Source organism: Crinia signifera, chromosome 5 (genome assembly GCF_055691185.1).
Source record: "Crinia signifera chromosome 5, ASM5569118v1, whole genome shotgun sequence".
Taxonomy (NCBI): Eukaryota; Metazoa; Chordata; class Amphibia; order Anura; family Myobatrachidae; genus Crinia; species Crinia signifera.
In genome coordinates this window covers 192,181,681-192,201,173 of record NC_139221.1, presented here as the reverse complement: position 1 = coordinate 192,201,173, position 19,493 = coordinate 192,181,681, and the positions used below count along the sequence as shown (strand labels likewise).

At 42.7% G+C, this 19,493-nt stretch overlaps 1 protein-coding gene across 5 annotated transcripts in view; it reads right to left on the bottom strand.

The window, feature by feature from the left end:
• Positions 1–19,493, bottom strand: part of LOC146080744 (terminal nucleotidyltransferase 4A-like) — a 226,005-nt gene that overhangs the window by 110,349 nt on the left and 96,163 nt on the right. For all 5 annotated transcript variants that reach the window (XM_083188358.1, XM_083188357.1, XM_083188361.1 and 2 more), the window contains one exon: positions 13,877–13,997. In XM_083188358.1, coding sequence (XP_083044484.1) covers positions 13,877–13,997 — 121 coding nt within the window. The remainder of the gene's footprint in view (positions 1–13,876; positions 13,998–19,493) is intronic.

The window sequence follows — 19,493 nt, the reverse complement described above, 5'->3', positions numbered from 1 at the left end:
CCCTCCATACATTCTCTGGTTACTTAACCTGTAAAGCAGGCTGTTAATATACAAGCTATTGATATATTATTCTAAATCTAGGGATTCTTTTTACGAGATATATTTTATAAATCGTTTTGTATGTATCTAATGTATGTATTTTACTGATGTACTTTTTCTTATAAAATTTTCAATTTAACAGTGTGTCCAGTATTTCATTTATCTTCTCTCAGCCAATCAGTGTGTTATCTCTAATTAATTATTTTTCAGCAGCGCAATCCACTTCTAATTCCCCCCCCCCCCCCTATTTGGGCTCTGTAGCCCATTTAACATTGATTCCTATGGCCAAATCGCGGCCATTGAAGCATTGAATGTAAAATCGCGGTCAGCACAAAATTTAACATTGAACCCTATGGGAAATCGCGGTGATCGCGGGCATCGCGTCGCGGCCGTTAATGTACTGCCCGCGATCACCACGACGGGCGCCCTTCTAGGTAAAGAGTACCACACATTCTAACAGATATTAGCACTTGCTTTTAAAACGGGGTTGCTTACTCTTAAGTGTACAAAACAGATTTCATATATGTAAAATTATGGAGATGAAGTCAATTAAATAATTGACAGCATATTTATAAAAAAAAAAAAAAGGTACTTTAGTTTCACGGCGGCAGCACGCGCACACTCTAGCTATCTTGGCAGCTAGCCAAACTGCCTTTCTCTCAGCTACATTATCAGCGCAGCGCATGTTTGAATTCTGGCAGCTCCCCAGCTGTTTTACATATGTAATCTACGTTATCAGCAGCGGAGAAGTAGCGTAGTGTAGTCAGCGTAGGCAGTACTGTTTACGCGAGTAGCGTAGTCATCGTACTTACTGAAAAGCGTCTAAGTGTCTTTCTAGTCAGAATTAACTTCACTGTCAGAAACAGCGTCTAGTTCTTGCAACGAAGTCAGTCAGCTTGTAGATTGAGCGGTATGTGCGGAGCGTAGTCAGAGGTTAGCATAGTCAGTCAGCTGGTATAGATTAAGCGGTAAACAGTGAACTGTTGTATTTTGTGAGAGGCAGACATATCAAACAAATGGCTGCAGAGAGGCTGACTATTTACTCTGACTCCGAGAGAGGAGGAGGCAGTGTCTTTTCTGCAGGGGCAACATTTCCTGCCCGAGACCCAGACCTGCCCCAATGGCAGGCTCTCTATTAGGGAGAGAATGTGGTGCTGTCATATCAGGGCCTGTGGCAAGAAGGTCAGTTTGAGGACAGCACAGTGGTTTACAGGGTGCCACTTGACCTTAGTCACCCTTCTAAGATTTGTGTTCTGCTGGGCTGAGGAGCTCACCAGTGTGCGGATCTGCCAACGCCATCTCTCTGTCCCAGGCCACCACTGTGCAGTATAACAATTTGCTGCGGGAGACCTGCGCTGTCGACCTACTTTCGCAGCCTCAGCAGAAGATTGGCGGCCCAGGCACCATAGTGGAGGTCGATGATCTTTTTGTCCGTCGAAAGGCCAATGTCGGACGCCTGCTGCCCCAGCATTGGGTCTTCAGGAGACAGACCGGAGAGTGTTTGATGGCAGTCGATAGGCGGGATTCCAGCACGCTCATGGCTGCCACCGAGAGGCACGTGCTCCCGGGGACCACTATCTACAACGACTGCTGGAGGGTGTACCAGACCGAGGCTGTGAGGATCCTGTAAGTGGCAGAATAAGCGCCAAAGGGGGACCGCGCGCCATCACCTGGACTCGTACCTCCAGGAGTTTATCTGGAGGAAGACTCTTGGCGCGGAGGACCCCTTTAAGAGCATTCTGCACACGCTGACCCTGCTCCCACAGGCCGTCAAAGTCGATGCCGCACAGCCTGAGTCGACAGCGTCCACGTCAGCAGCTGCTTCCTCTTCAAGTGCTAATGATAGCACTGCAGTTCCCGAATAATGACTTTACTAGATTTTCTTCTTTTTTGTGTCTTTTATTGTTCTTCAAATTAATTGTATTGTTATGTAATCAATTTTTTCCTCATTCAACTTATTTATCTTTCACTAAAAACCAGTTATGTCGTCATTACGGTCTCTGGTGTATGATATGGCAGGTGTTAATGTGTTCCTGAAATAACCCCACCATCCCGAAGCGTGGTGAGCCCCGCGTCCTCCGGACCTTTTCATACCCCACTATCCACGTCGGCGTGGAGTTATTATATAATGTGGCAGGCACAGATAACTTCACATGTATTCCTCGCTGCGCTCGCCACAGTATATAAAATCAACTCCACGCCGACGTGGATAGTGGGGGTATGAAAAGGTTGCCACGCTTCGGGATGGCGTGGATGGTGGAATAAGCAAGGTCGACAGCTGTTACGTCGACTAGGGTCATTGTTAACAGGTTTAATTAGTGTTTTGCACATTGCACCCCCTATACCAGACTAAAAGTTAGACGCTGGGCTGCCTCACAGTCACTACGCTAACGTAGTTCAAACTGGCGCTGTGAAACTACACAAGTAAGGCTGCTACGCTGATAATGTAGGAACCTGTCAGCACTGAGCTGCCGCGGAGTCACTACGCTGACCCGTCATTGTGGCACTTGTAGTTCCACAGAGAAATAGTTCAAGTAAGGCAGCTACACTGATAACGTAGCTTTGCGTAGTGCTGCGGCCGCGCTACGCTGATAACGTAGCTTAGAAAAGTGCTGCTGCGCTACGCTGGCTGTCTATTTCTCTGTGGAACTACAAGTGCCACAATGACCTGTCAGCACTGGGCTGCCGTGGAGTCAGCGTAGGACGCTGAGAACGTAGATTACAGGAGTAAGGCAGCGCTACACTGATAACGTAGCTTAAAGCAGTCTGGCAAGCTGCCAAGATTCATAGCTAGAGTGTGCGCGTGCTGCCGCCGTAAAACTAAACAAGTACCAAAAGAAGGGATAAAAACTCATGCATTACTATACAATTAGAGCCCCTTTTTCTCACTAGGTAAGTTATGTTAAGAGTGAACCTATAGAAAGGTTTTTTATTATTATTTTTTTTATCACGGATTTATTCATGCCTTATTCATACATTTACGTAATCTTTTTTTTCTTCAAAACCAAAGTCAAAATGTATTATATTGGCTGCCACCAAACATTTCGTTTTCATTTTTCAGAAAGTTCTAATTTTCATTACCAGAATCCGAACCAGTCTGGGACTTTAAAGAAAGATTACAAACCCAAACCTTAATGTCTACATTGGGACACACTAAAATCTAATGTCACTGGGTGTGCAGTCATTTTCTTAGAGCTAGAAGTATTGCATCTATTTGATAGCACTACTAAAGTAGCAGGAGCCAGAGTACAGTGGCAGAGTAGGTGGTTGCCAAGTGCTATTAGGTTGTGGCAGAGGTGAGGAAATAATCTGGTAGAGGGGCACGGCAATTTAGTATTTTACACACTTCTATCCCCATAGGGATCCACTATCAATGCTTCAATATCATTTCCACTTATAGTCAGTATTTTACTTATTTAAGTAACGCAACCTTTCATTGTGACTACGAATAAGTGCAATGTTTAAATGTAGCCAATTAATTTAGAACAGGTAGTGCATTTTTGCTTTACATGATCATTGATCGAAAGAAATGAGAAAGTAATGACAGCACCTGAATTACTGCTGCCCAAGATCACTCTGAGACTCCCACAATCCTATACCAATATACAAAAACAAAGTGTGATCCTAGGGCGCTGTAATCCCCCTTCTGACAGATGGTGTACTGAGTCCCAAATGGGCTGTGTACTGGACTCCTCAATATTTGCACCTGTTCTGTCTGGTCGTTCCCACTAACCCCTCTGAACTGACCTGGAATATGTGCCCTATGTGCACGTAGCAGTTTCTTTAATCTTCTCTATCTCTGCATGCATGTAGAGTGAAATCAATCATAGGACATCAACAGGTGACCATTGAAAATGACACTCACCAAGATCAAGTCCCCTATGTGCACTGAAAGGTTTCTTTAATTCCGTTCCTTCTCCTCACAGGACACAGGTGACTCGCTCACTCCAATTGCTTGTATAAATGCAAATGTATTCCAATAATGACAAATTCCATAAAAACAGGTGCTAAAAAAACAAGAGACTCCTTGGGCAAGTGGTAATCTGGGTTATCTTCAGCTACAGGGGGGATCCTTCCATCCAGATAGGGAGGTGACACACAGCACCAGTCCACAAGCCTCCTAGGTGTCCCTCTCCCCTCCAACCAACGCGTTTCGGGCTAAAAATTAGCCCTTTTTCAAGGTGTGAAGGCTGCATGTTCTTACCCGGTTTTTATACCAGTTCCTAATGCCACACTTCTAGGGCCATCATAAAAACATGGAAATACATGATCTTAAAAAGGTACCTAATAAAACATTAACAATCAAGAAAAGCAAGGATTATACTTACGATAATACCTTTTCTTCGGAATACTTCATGGCAGCCATTACATTGGGTTTATCCCCCTCTCTCTCCCAATTAGACAGGTAGTTTTTTCTCCCTAGGATCCAACGACTCCTCTTCCTTATCCTATATAACTGAGCACCTCCCCTCTGACCATAGTCTTTTGAATGTCTCCGCCCCGATCCTAGGGAAAAAACAGAAACAGGGAGGGCTAAAAAATATAGGCTGCCATGAAGTATTCCGAAGAAAAGGTATTATCGTAAGTATAATCCTTGCTTTCTCCTTCATACTTCATGGCAGCCATTACATTGGGATGTACCAAAGCAGTAGGGAGGGTTATACAATACCTCAAGCCAACGCTTGTCTTAGGACTTCACCACCAAACCGTGCTTCTGCCACATCCAGGGCATAATGCTTAGAAAACGTGTGTAGAGATGACCAAGTAGCTGCTTGACATATCTCTCTGGCTGACACATTCACCTCTCTCGCCCATGACACCGCCATTGCCCTTGTTGAGTGTGCCTTAATACCCTCAGGGACTGGACGTCCTACTTTTTTGTAGGTAAAGGAAATAACATCTTTAAGCCACCTTGAAATAGTTTGTTTAGTCGGAACGAATCCTTTCTTCGCACCTTGCGGGATCACAAACAAATTCTCTGACTGTCTGAAAGCTGCAGACCTGTCCAGATAAATTTTTATGGCTCTAACCACATCTAAAGTATGTAAATTCTCTTCTTTTTTATTTGAAGGATTTGGAAAGAAACAAGGCAATATAATCTCTTGATTCAAATGAAAAGAGGATATTACTTTTGGCAAAAAAGTATTTTTCGTTTTCAAGACCACTTTGTCTGGAAAAATCTTCAGATACTGATCTCGTATGCACAGCGCTTGAAGTTCACCAACCCTTCTGGCTGAGGTGATCGCCACCAGGAAGGCCACTTTCCATGTCATAAATTTCAGACTTGCTCTATCCAATGGCTCAAATGGTGCTGACATGAGTCCATTCAGAACCAAATTAAGATCCCATTGAGGAACCATAGAACGAATCCTTGGACGAATCCTCTTGACAGCCTGACAGAATCTCTTTATCAGACTATGATCTGCCAGCCTTCGGTCTAATAACACACTTAATGCTGATATGTGCACCTTCAATGTAGCCACTGCCAGGCCCTTGTTGAACCCGTCACACAGGAATTGCAGCACATAAGATATGGTCGCCTTTGGAAATTGAAATCTGTCCTCGGACTACTTCGCAAATATTCTCCAGACTCTATAGTAGATGGCAGAGGAAACCTTCTTCCTAGCCTGAAGGAGTATTTCTATCACCTCTGGCGATAAATGCTTCTCTCTCAACTGCTGCCTCTCAATTTCCACGCCGTCAATGATAACTTCTGCGGATCTTGACACCTGATTGGCCCCTGCGACAGAAGATCTGGTGAAACTGGCAGAAACAGAGGCCCCGCCACTGCCATGGCCTCCAACATCGGGAACCAAGCCCTTCTGGCCCACAACGGTAGGACTATTATCACCTGACACTTCTCCGACCTGATCTTCCACAGTACCCTGTGAATGAGGGAGAACGGTGGAAAAACGTAGGCTAGAGCATAACCCCACCTTTGAGACAGGGCATCGACTCCGCATGACCCGTGTGCTGGGTACCTGGAGAAAAACCGGGGAACTTTTTTGTTGAGAGACGTCGCCATGAGATCTATTTCTGGCATGCCGAAGTGTTCCATTATAAGCTGAAAAACTCACTGCTTTAGTTCCCATTCGCCTGGAATCAATGTACTGCGACTCAAGTCTGCAATTTGATTTTCTTCTCCTGGAATGTGCAATGCCGAGATAGACTGGAGATTTACTTCGGCCCATGACTATGGGGCAGATGTATTAAGCCTTAACAAGAGATAAATCCAAAGGTGATAAGGAGAGATAAACGTCCAGCCAATTACCTGCTAACTGCCAAGTTACAGGCAGTGTTTGAAAAAAGTCAGTAAGGAGCTGATTGGCTGGACGTTTATCTCTCCTTATCACACTTGAATTTATCTCTTGTTAAGGCTTAATACATCTGCCCCATTATGTTTTCTACTTCCTCCAACAACACCCGACTTCTTGTGCCCCCTTGACGGTTGATATAGGAGACTGTCGTGACGTTGTCTGAGAATACTCGAACATGCGATCCCTGCGAAGAACTTTATAGCCTGCCACACCGCTCTCAACTCTGTGGTTTGATGACCAATCCTTTTCTTGTATCGACCACCTCCCTTGGCACGACCTTTCCATCCCATGTGCCCCCCAACCGGAGGCGCTGGCATCTGTAGTTATTACTACAAATGATGGGCTTTCTAGCGACCACCTTCTTTCTCTCAACCGATCGTAGCTCCACCATTCTAGAGATTTTTCTACTGCGTTTGGGATCCTTATTATTTGATCCAACGATGTATGATTTCTTGAGAACCTTAGAAGGAACCATTGTAATGGCCTCATCCTCCATCTTGCCCATGGAGTGACCTCTACCGCTGAGGCCATCATCCCCAGCAGACTCATTGCAGTTCTTAAGGGCAAGCGAGGATCGCCGTGAATGAGTGAAATTAACTGCTGAATTTTCTCGCATCTTCTTTCTGAGAGCTATCTGGAAAGAGACTGTGTCCACTAGTACGCCTAGGAATTGGATTTTTCTTGAAGGGATGAGACGACTCTTCTCCCAATTGATCATCCAACCGTGCTTTTGGAGGAACTTGATGGTATAATCTCTTGCTATTACGCTTTCCTCTTCGGATTGCGCTGCTATCAAGATGTCGTCTAGGTATGCCCACACCATAATCTTCTGCCTTCTTAACCTTTCTATCAACACCACTAGAACCTTTGTGAAGATTCGGGGAGATGAAGTTAGACCGAACGGCAGGCATGTAAACTGGAAATGTTTTTATTTTATGGCAAACCTCAGGTATCTTCTGTCGTTTGGAAAGATGGGGATGTGAAAGTACGCATCTTTTAAGTCAATAGCTACTAGGTAATCGTTTTTTCTGATCCCCATCAAGATCGATTTGGTTGTTTCCATGTGAAATTGTTTCTTTCTTAGACGGTCGTTCAGACTCCTTAAATCGAGGATAGTCCTGAACCCGCCTGAAACTTTGCTTATGACAAACAACCGGGAGTAATATCCTAGCCCTCTTTCCTTTAAAGGGACTTCTTCGACCGCTTGTGTCGATTAGATCCTGCACACTTGATTTCAAAACTTCCTTTTCGGTTTCTGACAGAGGAAGTTTGGAACTTAAAAATCTTGCCAACCTTGGCTTTGACAGAAATTCTAACTGGTATCCTTGGGATACTATCTCTAGTACCCACTTGTCTGAGATGTTTTGTTCCCAGATGTGAGCAAATTCCAGGAGTCTTCCTGCTACCGGGATTTGCTCTATGGGACTTCTGGCGTCACTGCTTTTGAGTTGTGCCAGAACTTTTGCCTCTTTTCTTAATGTACTGGCGAAAAAATGCCCACGACGTACCTGAGGCGTACTTATCACGAAATGGCCTACCTGGCCTATATGATCTGGCCTGTCTATACGACTGCCTTTTGGAATAGGAATTAAACCTACCCCTCCTATCCTGGGGTAATCTTACGGATTTACCACCCGACATCCTTTGAATCATTTGGTCGAGTTAACTTCCGAAAAGAAAGGTTCCTTCATACAGAAGTGTAGCAAGCTTATTTTTAGAATGTGAATCTGCCGACCATGATTTTAACCAAAGTGCCCTTCTGGCTACTACCCCTGCTTTGGATATAGTACTTTTTCCTATATATTTTTCGCGTGTTGTTAAACTTTTAGTGACATCGTATCACTTATTTAGAAAGGTTAAACTGTGCAAATTTGCACGTATATGTTCTTCGTTGTGTTGTCTGTTATGTAGTTTTGTGACATTACTTTTTCTTATCTAATAATAATTAAAAGCTAAGTTTTAAATTTAACAAAAAGCGTGCCCCCACAAAGAGAGAGTACTTTCTTTCCTATCTTGTTCTTACTACCCCTGATGTCAGGGATTTGGCTGAGAAGTCCAACATGTCTAATGAAGCCTCACAGACATAGTCCACAGCCATCTGGATTTGTGCCAGACTTTTGCCCATCTGGTCAAGAGAAGCTCTGTCTTGCAGATCATCCTGTAATGCTGCACACCATATTCGTAATGCTCTGGACAGGGAAGCTATGTCTACGCCAGACTTCATTGACACTGATGTAGATATGTGCAATCGTTTCAAAGCACTCTCCATCCTTTTTTCCATAGGGTCCCTCAAGGACGCTCCATCCTCTAATGGAATAGTCGTACGGGTAGTCACTTCAGAAACTGATGCGTCTATTTTAGGTACGCTACTCCACTTCAGAAACTCCTCGTCCTCTATAGGAAACGTCTTATCGATTCTCTTAAAGGACCCCACTCGCTTGTCTACATTATTCCATTCTTTTGTCAATATGTCCTTAACGACCTTATGGACAGGAAAGCACCTGCCTTTCCTTGATCTGTCCTCGAATAATGTATCCAACTCTGTTTTAACTGGTTGTTTATAATTCAAGGTTTTATAGAGGTTCTTTAGTACCACTTCCACCAACCCCAGATCAAACAGGCGTTCGTCTTCAACAACTTCTCCAGACTCCGCAGTGGAACCACCTGAACCATCATCAGAACCGGCCACCACTGACCCACAATCATCGTCTAAATCCAAACTGGTCTGAGACCTAGACCTCTTGTTACTAGCATACTCTTTCTTTGAGACAACATTTTTCTCCATCCAATCGCTAAGCTGCGATATCTGATTTGAAACTGAAGAAGCTTCCTTCTTTTGAAGACAACTTTTACATAACACATTTTCTCCCGTAAACGATTTGTCACACTCCGGACAATTTTTATCCAATTTCTTCTTAGCTGTTTTCTTTTTTGCAATTACAGACACACTAAAACGAAAGAAAAAAGATAGACTAACTAACTCCAGCCTCAGCATAAATAACCAGTCCTCAAAGAGGACTTACCTGGGCAGCGGTACATTCATATTAGGAGAGGCATCTTCCATAATGCAGCTTTAGTATTCACCTCCAGCTGAAAAATTGCAGCAGCGCCTGTTACACCGACCAGGCGCTATATATACACCAATACTTCCGGTATCTGGAACGCACGCGGACCTGCTGTGGAACGCAGGCCGCGTGCTGAAGCGCCGGAAGTGTGTGCTTCCCCCCGGCGTCTACAGAACCAACAGACGCCGGGTATACACACGCCGGATACTTCCGGCATCCTGTGAGACGCAGACCGCGCGCCGGAAGTGCGCGTCACTTCCTCCAGGCGTCTGCTGCACAGACAGCTACAAACAGACTCCGGGTACAGTAACCACGCCGGACATGCTGCCGCTGCCTCAAAGTGCTCTGGACTCCACCATATCTGCCCTGGCGACCGCTCCTCAGGCTCCAACTTGGTGAGTTTAAACAGACTATTGGGGCACGAGTTCCACCCAATCTGTCCTGCCACTGCCTGGGTTATAGGCACCGCCAACCCATCAATTTAGCACTGATCCATGCCGCCGGCCTCGGATCAAATATAGGGTAAGGCACCACCATCCCCTCACTGCCAGGTTAATACTCTACCTATATTAACCTAACTACCTGCTTACAGACAGAGGAGACAGGAAAAAATACTATGGTCAGAGGGGAGGTGCTCAGTTATATAGGATAAGGAAGAGGAGGAGTCGGATCCTAGGGAGAAAAAACTACCTGTCTAATTTGGGAGAGAGAGGGGGATAAACCCAATGTAATGGCTGCCATGAAGTATGAAGGAGAAATACATATACATTATTAATACAATCCAGGTAAAAATATACACGCTACATATTATAATTGCCCACATGTATTTACACTTTAAGATCCCACATTTCTAAAAAAGGGAGGTCCGGTGGTTCCAGCTTCACTCTTTGTTAGTGTCCATTTCGCAGGTGTATCTTTGATTAAGGACTGTGTTACAGGCCACGCTACTCCCGGAAGCCGATCACCGTACTTCCGGGTCTTTGAGACGCATGAAGTTGAGAGCGTTCTATTGCGCCCGACTTCCGGTTACTGTGGAACGCATAGGACTTCCGGTGACTGGTAGCACTGATTTTTACAATCCCCGCTACTCTTTCATGTAATTGGTTCCACTATATTCCGTGCTTATGCCGTATACATGCGGACATTCATATTGTGGGCGGAAAGGGCAAACCACAAAAGAAACATAATTAGTATTATTACATACTGTATAAACGTACCTACATAGAATGGCAATTATTACTGGCAATTGGTATAGATTTCTATCATGGGTGAGCTCAAATAAAGTGATAAGGCGGCAAAAATCCTGAGTCACGTATTATAGTCAATGGGTGATCTAACACCATAACATATATACATTATTTTTAATCACAGAAAGCATTTCAATTTGAACCCCACATTGAGTCCATTTGGTTCGATGGTTTTTAAAGTATATATGGTGCGTATCTTTAATTGGGACAATCTCTTGTCCCTTTCGTTGACCCGCCAATTCTCAGTGGCCAATTTGATCCCACAAAAATTAATGATGTGCTTGGTATCCCCACCATGCATCTTCTTAAAATGTAGAGACACACTGTGGGATTCCAAGCCTTTCGTAATATTACAACAATGCTCAGCTAATCTGACTTTCAGTTGGCGTATTGTCTTGCCTATGTATAATTTGTTACATGAGCATTCTAGCAAATAATGCAATGTATCGGTGATGGGTAACCAGACTGGCGCCCAGGTGGGGTTAGCTCCAGATGTTACTATCCTCCCACCATGCCAATTTATTCATGGCATGGTGGGAGGATAGTAACATCTGGAGCCAACCCCACCTGGGCGCCAGTCTGGTTACCTATGGCCGATACATTGATGATATCCTGTTTGTGTGGAGGGGAGATACCTTATCCCTTGATACTTTTTGTGATGAGTTGAATATCCAACTTTCCTTTCAAATTAGTCGCAATTAAGTAAATTTTCTGGATCTTCACATTTATTGAGGAGGGTTGTGTGAAGACCAGAAACTATGAAAAACCCAACAGATAGCAACTCCTTTACAGATTTTAAGAGTAATCACCATGAAAATTGGTTACGCAGCATACCTAACAGCCAATTTAATAGGATTAGCCGCAACTGCACAGATTTGAAGACCTATCAAGAACATGCCAACAATTTAAGAAGACAATTTATGCAGAAGGGATACGATCGAGAAATGGTACACAAAGCTAGGACCATGGGCTCACAGGCCATAATACAAAGGGAAGACTTAGGAACAGAAGTAATTCCCAGAACCCAGAAAGATCTTGGGGTCTGCTTTGTGACAAAATACACAAGTTAATCAGAGCAGATCGAGCATATTTTCAAGAAACATTGGGGGATACTGAAAAATGACCCCATACTAAATAAATATGTAAAAGAAAGACCTACCTTTATTTACCGCAAAGCTCAGAACCTGAAGAACAAGCTAGTTAGGAGTGCAATTAACACACCCAGTCCTCTAAATTATATAAAAGCTAAAGGTTTTTATCGCTGCGGTACTTGTACCATGTGCCGAGCACGTAAAAGGTACTATGAAAGTTGTTCACCAATATCGAGCAACACACAATAATGATATGCACGATATTGAAGAGTTCATTACGTGTAATACCAAATTCTGTGTATATTTGCTAGAATGATCATGTAACAAATTATACATAGGTAAGACAATACGCCAACTGAAAGTCAGATTAGCTGAGCATTGTCGTAATATTACGAAAGGCTTGGAATCCCACAATGTGTCTCTACATTTTAAGATGATGCATGGTGGGGATACCAAGCACATCATTAATTTTTGTGGGATCAAATTGGCCCCTGAGAATTGGCGGGTCAATGATAGGGACAAGAGACTGTCACAATTAGAGATGCGCACCATATATACTTTAAAAACCAACTAACCAAATGGACTCAATGTGGGGTTCGAATTGAAATGCTTTCTGTGATTAAAAATAATTTATATATGTTATGGTGCTAGATAACCCATTGACTATAATACGTGACTCAGGATTTTTGCCTTCTTATCACTTTGAGCTCACCCATGATAGATATCTATACCAATTGCCAGTAATAATTGCCATTCTATGTAGGTATGTTTATACAGTATGTAATACTAATTATGTTTCTTTTGTGGTTTGCCCTTTCCGCCCACAATATGAATGTCTGCATGTATACGGCATATAGTAGAACCAATTACATGAAAGAGTAGCGCAGGGATTGTAAACATCAGCGCTACCAGTCACCAGAAGTCCTATGCGTTCCACAGTAACCGGAAGTCGGGCACAATAGAACGCTCTCGACGTCATGCGTCTCAAAGACCCGGAAGTACGGTGATCGGCTTCCGGGAGTAGCGTGGCCTGTAACACAGTCCTTAATCAAAGCTACACCTGCGAAATGGACACCAACAGAGTGGAGCTGGAACCACCGGACCTCCCTTTTTTAGAAATGTGGGATCTTAAAGTGTAAATACATGTGGGCAATTATAATATGTAGCGTGTATATTTTTACCTGGATTGTATTAATAATGTATATGTATTTCTTGATTGTTAATGTTTTATTATTAGGTACCTTTTTAAGATCATGTATTTTCATGTTTTTATGATGGCCCTAGAAGTGTGGCATTAGGAACCGGTATAAAAACCGGGTAAGAACATGCAGCCTTCACACCTTGAAAAAGGGCTCATTTTTAGCCCGAAATAAATTGGTTGGAGGAGAGAGGGACACCTAGGAGGCTTGTGGACTGGTGCTTTGTGTCATCTTCAGCTACTGGGGGATCCTTCCATCCAGATAGGGAGGTAACCCAGACCACCACTTGCCCAAGGAGTCTCTTGTTTTTTAGCACCTGTTTTTATGGAATTTTTGTCATTATTGGAATAAATTTGCATTTATACAAGCAATTGCAGTGAGCGAGTCACCTGTGTCCTGTGAGGAGAAGGAACGGAATTAAAGAAACCTTTCAGTGCACATAGGGGACTTGATCTTGGGGAGTGTCATTTTCAATGGTCACCTGTTGATGTCCTATGATTGATTTCACTCTACATGCATGCAGAGATAGAGAAGATTAAAGAAACTGCTACGTGCACACATATTCCAGGTCAGTTCAGAGGTGCAAATATTGAGGAGTCCAGTACACAGCCCATTCGGGACATGATTATCAATGACTTTGGGTGTGTGCGATAATTACAACAAACCTGTCTACAGTTGGCTGTGTATTAATACATAGAGTAAAAGATCTTTTGACATACTTAATTTCTGTGCTACAAAATGTCATACTTTAAAAATACACAGGTGAAACCTTCCAAACCACAGACAATAAGTGGATTCTATTTGCACAACAAACCTAGAGCATTTAGAAGTCAGCAAAGGTGCCGGGAACTACAGTACCTTGTACTAAATATATATGCTTTGCTATATTATATTTGCAAGGGGTCCAGTCAAACATACCGCTGCTTTGTCCAGTACTTTTATTGATTGAGGCTCTGCCACATTATGTTTGCGTAGTGCGTGCTCCAAGAGCTGCAAAGGAGGATGCTCCCACTTTCCAAAGACAACAAGATCTATGTCACTAGAAAGAAAACAGAACTTTAGGTGAATAGTAATTTATAATCCGACCAGTAAATAGAGAACACACTAGTACAATCCTAATTTGAAAAGCAAAATTAAACTATATTCACAAGCTTCTCCAGGAGTGGGAGCCAAGGTACAGGCAGGCAGATCAAGCAGTCAGTGCATACAAGGAGCAATGTAGACAGCGGTGATTTACAAGTAATGGAAAACAAGATCTCATGAGAACTAGTCATGGCATCAGGATCAGACAAACCCGTTTGACAGCCATGATTATATCGGAATTTGATCCAATGCACGAAGTGGACTTTGGATCGGAATTGGAGGCAAGTCACTTTTCAAGCAATCTATATCGACCCAATGGGTCATACTCATAATAAAAAGGGCCTTATCGAATTAGTATATAGGCACATTAGGTCTACATTAAAAATGTTTTATCTCCTACACTGCTTTTTAAAAGTTACCATATATACTCGAGTATAAGCCTACTTTTTCAGAACATTTTTTATGCTGAAAAAGCCCCCCTCAGCTTATACTCGAGTGATGGTCCCACTTGAGTCAATAAGTTTTCCCAGTTTTTTGTTGTAAATTTTTTATTTAATAGACCAGTAAAACAATTATAATTTGTCAACAGCAGATTTTATGACAATTGGTCAAGAAAGAATACCATCACATGAACTTGTGGTCACAGTAATAACTAGTGCTAAAGATGGAGCCTTCCTCAGCCAGTCCTCTCTGGACAGCCATGGTGAGAGAAGGCCATTTGTTCGCAGCTGCAATACAATACACAGAATAATACAGTAGGAGCATTAGCAGAGTAATCCTATTGCTCACTTAATCCTATTACAGGGCTAGATGAGGAAGGCTCTATCTGTACATGTTGATATTAAACTAGCTAAAATGCAAAATCTAGGAAGAATGCATGCAAACAGATCTTAGAGGGAATAAACCACAAGAACCCATAAAGCCTTGTCCCAAGTGACGCTTGAAATTCTATCATTCTACCTTCCGTGCTTTCCTCACCCAATACTTACCCCATTCCCAACATTTGCACAGTGGTTGTAGTTAGTCCTCTAAAGCATGTCCCAGCACTACAGTGAGTGCATTAACGCTAAAAAAGGTACACACCCTGGCTCCCATTGCATGTCAGATAGTAAAAACAGCGGATTATACTTACAATAAAAAAAGGGGAATTTGAAAAAACTTACTGTTCGGATTCCTTTCTATACATCCCATATTTAGCTATGCCACCAGGATGGACTCAGCGGGTCCGGAGGAGCCAGGTTACCTATGCTGTCTCTTTAAAATATAGGCTCATCCCCTTCTGCATCCCAGAAGACTTTGTTTAACTAGAAAAGAGGCCACTAGGAACGCCCTGTGACACACGGCCCAGGATGACGACACAGCCCTCGTCAAACGGGCATTGATCCAGGCCAGTACTGGTTTACCAACATTTGTGTAAGCAAACATTAAAACCGACCACAGTCAACGGGCAACAGTCTGTTCAGAAGCCGACCAACCATGCATAGCATTGTAGAGATCAAGCAACAAATCAGTCCACCGAAAGGATGAAACGCGAGAGAGGTACAACCGAAGGGTCCAAACCACATCTACATGTAAAAGTTTATCCCAGTTCTTAGCCTCCAGAGAGAAAACTGGAACCATTTCCTGATTAACATGAAAATCCGAGACAAACTTCAGAAAAAAAAAAAAAGAGGGCACCGCCCGAAGAACTGCCCTATCAATGTGAAAGATAAGGAACAGAGGCATGCACAACAAAGCCCCTAATTCCGAAACTCTCCTGGCGAAGGCAATTGCCAGAAGAAAGGGAAGTTTCCACGTAAGAAACTATAGGTCCACTGACTCCAAAAAGGGGCAAACTGAGCCCGCTGGAGTACAGAGAGAACCAATGACAAATTCCACTGAGCCACAGGTTTAGGGTAGAGCGGCCTGATATGAACCACGCCCCACAAGATAAAAAAAGGAAAAGAAAGAAGATTGCACCTAAAAATCGCTCCTAAAAATAAATACAGAGCTGAGACATTCACCTTTAGCACTTAAAACTCAGTCCTGCTGTAAGACCATCCTGGAAAAAATCCAGCACCCGTGACAACTTAAAATGGAAAATGTGAACTTTCAGGTGTTGACACATAGAAACATATAATTTGACGGCAGATAAGAACCATTTGGCCCATCTAGTCTGCCCCTTTTTTATCCTTCAGGTGATCTCAAACCTTTTTGATCCTTATCAAAATATATATTATTCAGACCCTGTGATCACAGAAGTCAGATTAAAATTCCAAGGCACTGTCATAGTACACTGCCCAGGCCCTGGGATCCCTGATAGTGGAACAGAGCAGGAATACCTTACAATAGTGCCAGGAGGCAGTACAATCCACCAAGTCCTGAATTACTTCTTGAGTTAGGGACCACTCCTCTGCCAACAAATGACTTCTGCTCAGGAAATCCGCTTCCACACTCCGGATCCCTGGAATGAAGACCACAGGGAAAAAAAATAACGGATTATACTCACGATAATTCCCTTTTCTTCAGAAAACTTCATGGCAGACTTACAGTGGGTTAACCCCTTATCTCCCAGGCTGTAGACAGGTAGTTTTTTTCATCTATGATGCTAGGATCCTCTCCTTGCTCCTCATCATGGTATATCTGCTCTCTCCCCCTGCTCACCCTCTGTTTTTTCATTCGCTATGATCCAGCGGAGAGATTCAAAGACTGGCACAGGGAGGGATATATATGGGCTGCCATTAAGTATTCCGAAGAAAAGAAATTATTGTGAGTATAATCCGTTATTTTCTCCTTCCTACTTCATGGCAGACTTACAATGGGACATACCAAAGCATATATGAGGGAGGATAATACAATACCTTAAGACTTGACCCGATTGAGAACCGGTCTTCCGAACTGTTCTCTAGTCACGTCCAATTCATAGTGTTTGGCAAACATATGAATAGAAGACCAAGTTGCTGCTTCACAAATATCCTTCATGGATACTCTTGCTTCCTTAGCCCAAGCAACCTCCATTGCCCTTGCAGAGTGTGCCCTTACTATTCCTGGTAGCTGACATCCAACTTTTTTGTAATAGTTTCTTTAACCCATCTGGACAGTTGGCTTTGAAGGCATGAAACCTTTTCTTATGCCTGATGGAATAACAAACTGTATCAGAATGTCTAAATGTTTTGACTCTGCTCAAATAGACACTGCTCTTACTACATCCAACGTATTTAAGTCTTGTTCCTTTTTACTTGATGGATTTGAATAAAAAGAAGGTAAGATGATCTCTCTATTTATATTAAATGCAGAAACCACTTTGGTAAAAAAGATGGGTTAGTCTGGAGGACTATACGGTCTTCAAGCTCTTCAGGTAAGGATTGTGTGCCCAAAGTGCCTTTATCTCTCCAATTCTTCTCGCAGATGTGATGGACACTAAAAACATAACTTTCCAGGTTAAGAATTGTAATTTAACCCTATCCAGTGGTTCAAAAGGTGGACGCATAAGAGTATTAAGAACTAAATTTAGATCACATTGAGGAACAGTAGATTTTTTCCTTGGATCTTGCCCTCTTAATAGCTTGACAAAGTCTACAAAGTAACTTATTTTCTGCCAACTTTTTATCCAGTAGAATACTTAAGGCCGAAATGTGTACTTTTAGCGTTGTGCTGGCCAAACCCTTCTTGTAGCCATCGCCTAAAAACTGTAGAACATCTGAGATCTTTAAATAAGATGTCACACTTATCCTTGCACCAGTCAAGAAAATTCTCCAAATTTAATAAATTTCTTATGTAACCTTCTTCTTTGCTTGAAGAAGGTCCACTACGAACACAGACAGTCCTTTACTTCTAAATAATTGCCTCAATTTCCATGCCGTTAAAGCCAGCTTTTAAGGTTCCTGGTAGAATAGAGGACCCTGGCTCAACATGTAAGGCGATATTGGTAAGGTCAAAGGCTCTTCCAGCACCATGTTCCATTGGGAACCACGACCTCCTGGGCAAATATGGCAGAACAACTATTGCTAGTACCTTCTCTGCCTGAATCTTCAAGACTCCGGATATCAGCGGAAAAGGTGGGATTATGTACACCAGTCTGAAATCCCACTTCTGGGACAATGCATCTATCCCGTATGACCCTTGCATCTGGTACCTGGAAAAGTACATATTCATTTTCTTGTTGGTGCTGGTTGCCATTATAAATCGATCTCTGGTCTTCCGAACCTCTGGACTATCAACTGAAATAAATAAGTCTGCAGCTCCCGTTCTCCTGGGCAAATTACTTTCCTGCACAGAAATTCTGCCTTCTGATTCTCTTTGTGCCTCCTTGTTTGTTTATATATGTCACTGTGGTAATTTTTTACATGAGAACCTTGATATCTGATTCTTGAAGAAACAAATTGCTAGCCATACTGCTCTTAATTCTCTTTGATTGGAGAAAAATTTGCTTTCTCGAATGGACCAGGCCACTTGACAAGTTTTGTTCTGGAGGTGAGCTCCCCAACCTATTGCACTTGCATCTGTGGTGATGACAATTGAGGATTTTCCAGGGAAGAGAATCTTTCTTTCAGAAGACTGTGCTCTTACCAGTTTAGGGAATTTTTTGCCTCTATAGGGATGGTCACAAAGTAACTTTGAGCCATTTGATATCCTGCATACTTGAGCAGACTCCATTGAAACACTCTCATCCTCCATTTGGCCCAAGGAATAATCTTGATAGTGGATGACATGCCTAGAAGGCTTACTGCTGTTCTTAGTGGAACCCACTTCTTTGTTTGAATGATAGCGATTAGTTGTTGAAATTTTAAACAACGGTCTTCTGACAGACTGAATTCTGCTCTATCATTACACCAAGAAATTGAATCACTTGGGATGGCTGAAGTTGGCTCTTTTTCCAATTTATCAACCATCCATGATTTTGTAATATTTCTATAACCACTGTAGCGTCTGATGCTAATGACTCTTAAGGACCCTGTGATGAGGAGGTAGTCGAGATATGCCAAAATCTTTATCCTCTTCCTGAGATGAGCAATTAATGTCATTAGCACTTTTGTTAATATTCTCGGTGATTACGTGAGGCCGAAAGCCAGGCAAGTAAATTGAGGTGGTGTTCCTTTCACACAAAACCTTAGGTACTTTCTGTCTGATTCTCTTATTGGAACAGGAAAGTAAGCATCCTTCAAATCTACTGAGATTAAATAATCTCTTTTCCTTGTTCCTAGAATAATTGAATCCAGAGTCTCCATGTAGAATTTTCTCTTTTCCATACTTACATTCAATATTCTTAAATCTAGTATTGTACGAAACCCTCATGACGCTTTTTCTACCGTGAACAGTCGAAAACTTATTTCTGGGGCTGGAACTTCTTCTACTGCTCCGGAAAGGACCAATTCTTGTATACTTTGAAAAAAGAATGATATTTCTGTTTTTTTTGTGCTGGGAGCCTGGATTCTATACATTTGTCGTTTCTTGGTCTTGCAAACTCCAATTG